At 54.0% G+C, this 10,683-nt stretch overlaps 1 protein-coding gene across 1 annotated transcript; it reads right to left on the reverse strand.

Annotated features, from left to right (window-relative positions):
• Positions 1–866: 866 nt before the first annotated feature.
• On the reverse strand, positions 867–1,526 carry ASCL1 (achaete-scute family bHLH transcription factor 1). Its single transcript, XM_070369944.1, has one exon. It carries the CDS (start codon positions 1,524–1,526, stop codon positions 867–869), a length of 660 nt encoding a protein of 219 aa, XP_070226045.1.
• Positions 1,527–10,683: the final 9,157 nt, after the last annotated feature.

Raw genomic sequence — 10,683 nt, forward strand, 5'->3', positions numbered from 1 at the left:
AGGGTCGGGGTTTCAAATAGCATACTTTCACTGCAGACAAAAATCCACAGCTTTATCAGGGTGGGGCATACAGAGAGGAAGGACGCCAACCCATTTCTAGAGGGCCAAAGAACTGCGCTTTCAAGAGAGGGCGGGGAGGTCAGCTCTGCCTGTTAGCGGTGGGTGGGTGTTCCTACAGGGCGTGTGCTGCTCCCTTACGCCAGGAACCCACTGCTTTGCACACAAGCTGCAATCCGTGCATCCTAGTCATCCTAGGGTCCTAGTCACTCTATCTCCGTGAATGATTGGAGTGCAAAGATACTGTTCTGAGCGCATCCCTGTTTTGCGAGAGCCTTGCTTCTCAGGCGTGCGGCGCTTAGTTGATGTAGGGGTTGGGGTGCCTGGATTTGTTTGTTTTCTTCTTATTCTCTTCTTCTTTCTTCTCCCTTCCAACATCGCTGAGGAGAAAGCACTGAAGATGCAGGTTGTGCAGGCCCTATAACATAAGAAGAAGGGGAGAGGTTAGTGTCAACTTGGAGGCCAGTGGTGGGAGGAAGTGGAGGTTGGGAGGAAGATCTGTCAGGTACAGCGCCTTTTTTGACAAGTCTAGGAGTCGGTATACCACCTCGGTACTCCTACCCTGCAAGTCCTTGGAGACCTGGGCAAAGCCGCTCTCTGAAGCCAAGGCTGAAACTTACACGCCCGGATTTGAAAAGGACAAACTCACAAATCCTTTCAATCCACCCCTCCCCTCATCTCCGTGGGGGCAGTCGCCCTCCTACAGAAGAAAAAGAATGAAGACAAGAGAATCCCCCGGTTCCGGCCCCTATGCCACCTACCTGCTTCCGAAGTCCATTCGCACCAGGGCCTGACCCAGGCCGAGACCCTCAGAACCAGTTGGTGAAATCGAGTAGTTCTTGTTCCTCGGGGCTGAGAGGGTCGTAGGACCCCTCGTCCGAAGAGTAGGATGAGACCGGCGAGCCGGCCATGGAGTTCATGTCGTTGGAGTAGTTGGGGGAGATGGTGGGCGACAGGACGCCGGCCTGGAAGGCGGCGCTCACCGCGTCGTGCTCGTCCAGCAGCTGCTGGAGCGCGCGGATGTACTCGACGGCGGAGCGCAGCGTCTCCACCTTGCTCATCTTCTTGTTGGCCGCACCGTTGGGTACGTGCTCCCGAAGGGTGGCGAAGCCCAGGTTGACCAGCTTGACGCGGTTGCGCTCGCGCTCGTTGCGACGCGCCACGGCGGCCGGCTGCTGCTGCGGCAGGCTGTAGCCAAAGCCGCTGAAGTTGAGCCGGCGTTTGCAGCGCATCAGTTCGGGAGACGAAGAGCGCTGGCGCTTGACTTGCTTGGGCGCTGACTTGTGACCGCCCCCTGAGGGCTGGCCGTCGGCCGCGGGGCTCAGCTGTGGCGGCGGCGGCGGCGGCGGCGGCGGCTGCTGCGCGCTCTGTGCCGCCGCCGTGGCAAAGAAGCAGGCTGCGGGCGGTAGGAAGGGCTGCTGGGGCTGCGGGCCGGCGCCGCTGCTCTCCATCTTGGCAGAGCTCTCCATGCACAGCGGCGGCCAAGGAGTCGCGCGATCGGAGCGAGCGGGGACACGAGGTGCGGGACGCACGCTAGGGGTACACAGACAGGACCGGGGAGGGGCACGAACAGAGAAGGGAGAGAAGGGGAGAGATAAAGCTGGAGTCCCGAGGTAAGTTACAAAAATACAAAATCCCCGGGAGAGACTTCTTAGGGTGGGAGTGAGGAAGGTGCACACGTCTCCTCCTCCCTCCACCCCGCCTCCTCCCTCCCCTCCTCCCTTCGCAGGTTGGCTTCAGGAGCCTCGCGTGGCGCTCGCGTGTGAGGCTGCCGCTAGCGCCTTCTTTTTTTTTTTTTTAAAAGCAAGCAGCAGCAGAAGCAAAAGTCGGCGGTGAGCGCGCTCTGCTGTCTTCTGTTCTTCTCCCCTTAGGGTTGCGCGCTCTTGCGCCCGGTCTCGGTCTCTCCAGCCGCGACTCGGGCTGTTTGTGTTATTTGGTTAACCCCCTTTCTTTGCTTATTTCCTTCTTTTCACTCGCCCTCCTTGGCCGGCTCCCTGTCGCTGCGCCTTCCACGTTCCCTGGCCAGAAGTGAGAGAGTGCTGGGCGGCCGGAGTGCGGCCGCCTTTTCAACGGGACACCCAGCCCCACGCGCAGCGCTGGCCCCGCCTCGCCCCCCACTCCCCGCTGCTGCAGCGAGCGGCTGCAGCCCCCACCCCCCTCCTCTTACCGCCTCCTCCCACTCCACTCCCTAAACTCCCCCTCATCTCCTCCCCACCCCTTTCCCCCTCCCGCCCCCGCCCCCTCCCGTTCCCTGCGCCGGTTCCTTGCAAACTCCCCATTCAGCCGGGTTTGTTGTTGCAGTGCGTGCGCCTGGCGCGTGCCGGACTCCCGGCTGAATAAACAGGCGGCGCGCTCAGGGCGGGCTGCAGCCAGGGGGTGGTTCTGGAAAAGGGGGGGCCAGCGTCACCGGATAGGCGGATAGCTCTGAAAATTGGAGATGTAGGGGTAGACAGGTTTGGGGTGACGCGTCCCGGGATTCTCCTGAAAACTTGGAAAAAAGCACAGGCAAGGGTTTGGGCAGAAAAAGTGACACAGGGCAGTGTGGAGGTTAGGGACAGTAGGACTCCATTTTTCCTGTTTTCTTCTCCTACCCTACTGCCACTCTCTTTGGGGGGGGGGCTCCGATGTCATTGGGAGCAGAAGCAAATTAGCTCCAGAAGTTCAGAAAGATGGGGAGAATTCTGTGGAACTAAGTGACTGTTAAAACTTAGGTTCTGGTACCAAGGCATCCTCTCACTAACTCTGTGACCCTGTTGAGCGGCATCCGCACCGAGCCTCAGTTTCCTCGTTGGGAACCACAGAAGGTTGGGTTACGTGGTCTCTAATGTCCCATTCAGTTGTGAGAACTAGAATATGCTCCCCAAAATTGAACAAGTGTGGAGGAGGTCAAGAAGGGAGGTGATCGCACTGGGGGGGGGGGTTGTGATCAGCGCTTAGACAGGTGTGTACAGCACGGATACTCTTCCAGGGTGACCTCCCGCCTGTAGCATCGCCCCCAGCGCAAGGATTATTTCCTGACCGGCTAGGGGGATGCGTAAAGAGGGGAGCTCTTTGGAGTGTACCCACGGGGGATCTGAGAAAAGAGATGCGGGAGGTGATGGAGCTGGGGAACAGGGTTGGGGGAGCAGCTTCGCCGGTTGTCCGGCGCCGCCACAGGCACCTCGGGTGCCTTGGCGCAGCCTCCATCCCGCCCCAGGCGCGTGCCCGGCGGGCCGGTGGCAGGCGACTGGGAGCCGAGCCCGGCCGGGCCGCGTGCTGGCGCCGCGAGGGGGGAGGAGACGCTTGCAGCCGACGCTCGGCCGCTTGGACGGCGCCCACCCAGGCGCCCTTTCTGGGCCCTCGGCCCTGGCCCTCTCTGGCCAGAGCCTGGTCCAGCTTCGGGGCTCCTTGGGACACAGCGCTGCAGGGAACGCGGGCGCAGACGGAACCACGGGTCCCCCATCTCTGTGCCGCTCCGATGAGGGGAGAAGTCAACTGGGGCGCGTCTCAGGTCACCTTTACACAGGCTGAAAAAAGCAGAGCGTAACCATCTGGTTGATTTGTCTACTAGAAATAGGCAGTTCGGGTTATGGGTGCAGGAATGCTCTTGGTGAGGCATCCTAAGAATTGCTTCTCACTGAACTGCCCTTTGTGGAGATGGGTCTTTCTAAATGATCGTGGGTGACCGATCCTGGGAGCCGCCTTTGGTATGTGTGAGTGGCTGCGAGTGCTGGGGGTGAGGGGTGGGGCCTCCAGAGATGAATCACCTCTCTTCTCGGCCTCAGTTTCTTCTTTTGAAATAGACGGGTTTAGGAAACATAGGACTGCATCGTGCCAACAAAGCTCAGTTCTGTAAACCTCCCACCCACGCAGCCATCTCCCCGACGGGAACCTGTGGCTCGCTGACCCTGACAGGACTGAGCTGAACTCCGTCCTCTGGCCTTTCCCTCCCTGAGACCCACCGCAGAAAAGGAGCTGAGAGGGCTCCCAGATTACACTTGTCTCCTCTTCTGGGAAGGACAAGAGGCCATGAGGCCTAAAGCAGAGGCGCACCCCCACGCTTTCTAACAGGAGGAAGCCTCGGACCACCGGGCAGAGTAAAGGGCCTTCAGGCACATTCCGCCACCCACTTGCCCCAGTTGGAAATGTCGGGTGCGGCCGCTAGGCGGCGTCCACTCCTCCTTAGTAAAATAGAGGTTGAGGGCAGGGTGCAGGGTGGGTAGCCAATAGCAATGCATCGAAGTGCATTTTTCACCTTAGGCTACATCTTGCGCCTTGAACTCCGTTCCAATTCAGATTCTATCCTTCCACACTTGACAAAGTGTTTCGAGTTGTGACCTTAAACAGTCTCTACGGCCCTCAGTTTCCCATTCTGAACCAGACATGCACCCACCAGCTCATTTAGAAACGTCTGGGAGCGGGGAAATTTGCCGATGGCCAGCACTTGTTCTCAGTTTCCTTCCAGAGTGTGGGCTCCACAGGTACACAGAGATCCTCATTATCAGGAATGTCAAGGCCAGAGCCTACTCCCAACCTTACACACGCGTACGTGCGCGCGCGCACACACACACATACACACACACGCCACGCAATGGGCGCTCAAATAGAAGCGCCAACTAGTGAAGCCGCGCATTGTAGTGGCCCTACGCTTTGGCCTCCACCCAGGAGCAAAGACAGCGGGTGCTGCGATCCTTCCGGCCAAAGCCACAGAACATTTGTCCCTATTCTTCCCTCCCCAGTCCAGAGCCAAAATCCCTCCCTACTCCTGCATCATCAGCCTGTTTCCTTATAGGCTTTGCAAAATCTCCAGGCTTTCTCTTTCTCCTACTCAAGTAAACACAAAGAGTGCTCCCAGCCACCAACCCCCCTCACCCCAGCACCAACCCACACACGCTCACAGACCTAAGAGAGCTGCCACTTCCTGCCCCAGGCCCAGGGGTCTCCAGCCTTTACACAGGGGGTTAAGGCAGAGGGACTCGATTTGGTATCCAGGCTCTGTTACTTAAGAACTGTGACTTTGAGCTAATAGGGGACACTCTGTCTCAGTTTCCTCATCCGCATGCCCATGGTTAGAGCACCTACCTCCAAGAGGTGTGAGTTTCAGAGAGATGTCCCTGGAGTGCTCAGGAGGAGGTCAAACAGAAAGTGATGAATTTTAATGGCCTTTTTCAAATAAGGAGGAAGGCCCTGTTCACAGAGCTCACCCAGGAAAGCGTTTGTGGGAAGAGGATCCTTGACCCCCAGCTTCCTAGAACCACACTGCCCTAATGCTCCAGCCCTTGGAGAGTCAGTGCCACCATGTCTCACTGTCCCAGCATCTGGGAGTCTTTTCTGTCCTTTTTGAGGAATGGTGGTGATGCTCACTGGCAAATGGTGGTGATAGAGAAACCAATTTTATATTTTTTTAACACACACAAACAGTAACAAGTCAGATCAAATACAGACAAGTTTCATGGCCAGCCCAGGAATGGGCTTCAGCAGAGCCAGTGGCCCTGCCCTCCAGCTGTCTGTGGCTCCAATGACACCCAGTGGGCCTGACAGTGTAAATCTCCAGGCTTTACTTGACAGGGATGTTCAAGGTCCCATTTATCTAGAAATGGAAGGAGAAGAAGATAACTCATGAAAGGAGGGTTCCGTGTGAAGTGCTCAGATGCATAGTCATGTCCAACTCATTGAGACCCCATGGACTGTAGCCCACAAGTTTCCTCTGTCCATGGTATTCTCCCAGCAAGAATACTGGAGTGGATTGCCATGTCCTCCTCCAGGGGATCTTCCTGATCCACGGGTTGAACCTGCATCTCTTATGTCTCCTGCATTGGCAGGCAGATTCTTTACCACTAGTGCTACCTGGGAACACCCAGGGTTCCATACTTTCATCCATAAATGGAGTAGTGGCACTCCCTTTGCTTACCTGTCAAGGAAATAGGATGTTGTTTGTAAATTCACTTTGCAGATCCCTTCACAATTTACAGGGGTTGCCATTGTTGTAATAGGGAGGCAGGACACTGACCCCCTTTTGTGTGAATTACCCAGAATATAGAGCTTCCCACATGGCTCAGTGGTAATGAATCTGCCTGCCAACACAGGAGACACAGGAGACATAGGTTCGATCCCTGGGTCAGGAAGATCCCCTGGATGAGAAACTAGCAACGCACTCCAGTATTCTTGCCTAGGAAATTCCATGGACAGAGGAGACTGGTGGGTTATGGTCCGGTCCAGAGGGTTGCAAAGAGTCAAATACAACTGAGTGATTGAGCATGCACACACACCCAGAGAAGTGGAGAGGTTCCTCTTTCTCCTCCCATGCAAAAAGGTCTTAGTTTCTGGATCTTCAGATCCCTCTTCTATGTTAGGGAATCCTGGAGGTAGATGATCCCTTAGATGAAAACTGCATTCGACATCAGGATCTACATGGGGAATTGATGTTCTTGGTGATGCATAGGGATCAGCCACCCGGGACACGTGAGGTGCTGGGACCCTGAATCTCCTGCCATCTTCTTTCCACCCTGTTGGAGGCCAGGCCACTTTTTCTCACAGGCTGCACTCCCGCTCCCTACTTGTTCGCTTTCTCTCTGTGGAAAGGAGACAGGCCTCATCTCTTTCTCACAGTGGCTTCTGTGCTTTTTCTCTGGAGGGAAAGGAGTTCATGTTAAAAGTGAAACTAGGTTTCCCATTGAAGGAATCATTTAATAGAATTCTATTTAGAGTGGATCCCGAATAAAGGGCAAAGAGAATACAAAGATGAACACAGGCCTTAGAGCCTTGACTTGAACAGGAAATTTTGAGTGCAACCTTCAGTTGTGAACCCCATAAACCAGGGGGAACTTTGAGAAAAGTGAGTGTGCAGGAAATTCATAGCAGACATCCCATTCCCAGTAGCTATCATCTGTCTTGGGGTCTTTGCTGCCCCAAGCCTGTGCTGACACTGTCCTACCCAGGGAAAAGGAGAAGTTCATTACTATGAAGTCTACTCTCTCCAAGGCACCCTGCCCAAAGCTACTTCAGAAGCTGCCCAGCCTGGGTTGAGTCGACCAGCCTGGGATGGCCTGTGGGAGTAGGGGAGGGGATTTGGCTGAGCCTCTGGGTCGCAGCAGCCAGGCCTGCACCTGCATTAAGGAATCCAGGCTCCAAACCCATCTATTTGCTTTTTCAATACGCCTTACAAAGGGAGGGGAGGGGGAAAAGCTTGAAAAACAAAACAAAAAAAGCACAAACTATTATTTTCTCGTGGCTTTTTGGTGAGGGAGGGGAGCTGTGGGGAGAGGAGGAGGCAATTTGCAGCCACCCTCACAAATCCTTTTGAAGTTCTTCAAATAAGAAGTGATGCTGCAAAGTCTTTATTTATTTTTTTCTAAAGCCCCATTTACATTATGATTAAATACCTTCCTTGGATAAGCATAAAGAAAGTCGTTAATCTATATAGCTCTCCAAAGCACCAATACATTCTGAACTTTTGTAGGATTTGTTACACCCTATTTTGTTACAGTAGGCCAGCTCCTCTAGGTCTAGGCACATGGCTCTCCTCCCCTCCCCCCTTCCCCACCTCCTCCAAGAAAGGAAATAAAGTGAAGGTCTTTCACGGTAAACAAAACCAGCTGATTCTTCACAGAGAACCCATGAATAGCTGGAGAAGGAAAAAAAAAAAAAAACTTACAATAAATGGTGCATTTTTTCTCTGCTGGGTATAGTATTCAAGGATCGGGGCAGTATTCAAACAGAGGTCCATTTTTTGCTCAGCAAGAGAGTTTAGAAAGGGAGCGTGGGGTCCATTCAGCGCTTTCCCCCCTTCACAATCACTGGGTTCTATGAAACCTATCTTCCGTGCCTTGTCCGAGTGTTTCTGGGGACCAATTAGTGCTTTGTTGCACGGCTTCTTTGCTGAATCTTTGAGCAGCAAGAAAAAGCGCTCTCGACTCTCCCCTTATTTTGACCATTTCAGTCATTACTCAGTGTAATAATTAATATGACAACTGGACGCTCCGGTTTGTATAGAAACACCTCAGCGACAGGAGCGAGCGTGCAGTGGGTGGTAACGAGCGGCACATCAGCCCGGAGAAGCCACACACACACAAAAAGGAATGAATGGCCAGGGAGAAAGAGAAGGAATAAAGATAAAATAGTTGGCACAACGCAGAAGAACAGAAAACAGACGCGAATGCAGAGGGGAGGGGGAAGGGGGGACAATTAGAAAGGGAGGGGGAAAAACACCCGACGGAGGTTAACTTACTTTGAAACTGTTTTCTAAATAGGACCCTGGACGTGAGTGGCCGGTTGTCAGCCCAGTGCGTCCTCCCCCTCCCCCTCCAACTTTCTGAACTCTCTTGGAACTCAGTGGGGAGTGGGGGGCTAGGGTGCGGAAAGGGGGTGAAAGGAGGACTCCTGTATCCTTTAGGTTCTCCCTGAGGTCGCTTTAAAGGATGCACCCAACACACCACTCCGCCCAAATCCCCTACTCCTTGTTTGCCTTCCATTTTTGCAAAAATCTTGCTTTCGGCTAGCAATAGAGAAGATGTGGCGCGAGTACAGAAGAGAGTTGAGTGCTGAATTACGTCCCTGAGGTAAGTTTTGGGTAGAGGGCACTTCTGATACACCCCCAACAACTCTGCGACGCTGCCTCCTGGAGCAGCGTCCCGCGGGGGCCCTGGCAAAAAGGGTCTCTCCCGGGTAGCGTGCAACCAGCCTGCGCGCTGCGCCTGCGTCCCCGCAAGTGCGCCCCGGGGTGGCGACCCGCTCCGTGACGGCATAATAAATAATTAGAGGGTTTAAGCGCGTTAGACACAGCTCATGCTAATGAGTCAGATAAGGGCTCAGTCTAACCCGAAGTGACAGTTTGCATATCGCAGGAAAGAAAAAAAAAAAAGCCCGGTTATTTTTCCTCCCCCTAACTTGATCGCCTCTTATCAAATTTAGGCGTCCCCAAACCCATATTCCCCTGATTCCCTCTCCTCACAGCCCCTTGACCTCCTGCCACACACGCAACACGCACACTCCACCCCCATTTTGACCCTTCCTCGTCTTTCACCCTGCCCGGCCTCCTGGTGACAGGGCAAAATCCCTGAGTGTCTCTATCTGACCTGCCAGGAAAGTTCACTCCCAGCGCGTTCGGGCCAGACTCAACCCCCAAGCGGAGATGGTTCGTGTGTCTTTCTTTGCCAAGTAGGGAAAGCACCGACGCACGCATCCTCAGGGAAGGACTTTGAGACTCAGGCTCAGAGGCCTCTGAGAGCTCCGAGGGCCCCCGCGCTCACTAGTGCGGGCGAGGGGCGCTACCTGCTGGGGAGAGGAACGCGGGCGCCCCCGGGCCCTTGAGCTGGAGCTCCCGAAACGCTCCTGCCGTCTCCGGAAAGCAGGGGCAGTTTGCCGAAGTGACTGAGGTCAGTCGTGTGTCCCCATTGTGTGGCCACGTGTCCGGTGTCCATCATCACCTCCCCGAAGTCCGAGCTCAGCCCGACTCCTTGCGGCGCGGCCTGGGAATGCTCCCGCCTATAAATCAGCCGGTGGCTGCGAGCCGTCGGCACCTCGGCGCAGCCCTGGACGCCCGCCCCGCCGGCCAAGCGGAAAGTTTGCTCGCACCAGGTTAGCTAGAAAGCCGAGGCTGCCAGGGCCCAGGGTCCGCTTGAGCAACTGTAAGCCCCCGCGGTGGGGCAGTGAATTATTTCCTCCCTCCCCACCTTCTTCCCTAGCATTTGCAAAATCTTTGGGGGGAGGAGGTGGAGGGAGGGGAAGAAGGTAATTTTTGATACATGGTTATTGTCATGGAACCTTCAACACACAGCAGTAAAAACAAAATTAAATGAGTTAATATTTGTAAAACGCTGAGAACAGTGCTGGGCATTGAGTGAACACTGTTTATACATTTGTTAAATAAATGCAGGCATCCTAGGAGATGCTCTGCTCATCTCAGAGGTTAGAAAATATTGCTTTGATTCCAAAATGATCAAGGTGGATATGCTTACTGATTGGTCAAATAACTATTGAACATAATCAGAGATAAATAAGACTATCTGCCTTCAGTAACCTTCTAGTTTAGCAGACAAAAAAGGAAGAGTAAAAGACAAGAACGTCCATTAAAACACAGTTTGAAAACATTGGAGAGCCCTCTACCTTCTTCCCTCATGGACTGTTAGTGTGGACTCCACCCCCAATCCCTGCCCCTTGTCGCCCTCTTGGTTAATGCAAATAAATACACAGTCTAGGTAAAAAGTGGACTTGTTGATGCAAACAGAACCAGGCCCTCTTCCCCAACCAGATGATCACTCCCAGCTTCTCCTGTGTGACAGTTCATGAGCAGACATTAATGAAGTAAACACACACATTTTTAACACCTGTTCAGTTCAGTTCAATTCAGTTGCTCAGTCATGTCCGACTCTTTGCAACCCCATGAATTGCAGCACGCCAGGCCTCCCTGTCCATCACCAATTCCTGGAGTTTACCCAAACTCATGTGCATCAAGTTGGTGATGCCATCCAGCCATCTCATCCTCTGTCGTCCCCTTCTCCTCCTGCCCCCAATCCCTCCCAGCATCAGGGTCTTTTCCAATGAGTCAACTCTTCACATGAGGTGGCCAAAGTATTGGCGTTTCAGCTTCAGCATCAGTCCTTCTAATGAACACCCAGGACTGATCTCCTTTAGGATGGATTGGTTGGA

This window comes from Bos mutus, chromosome 5, assembly GCF_027580195.1.
Source record: "Bos mutus isolate GX-2022 chromosome 5, NWIPB_WYAK_1.1, whole genome shotgun sequence".
In the NCBI taxonomy this organism is placed as follows: domain Eukaryota; kingdom Metazoa; phylum Chordata; class Mammalia; order Artiodactyla; family Bovidae; genus Bos; species Bos mutus.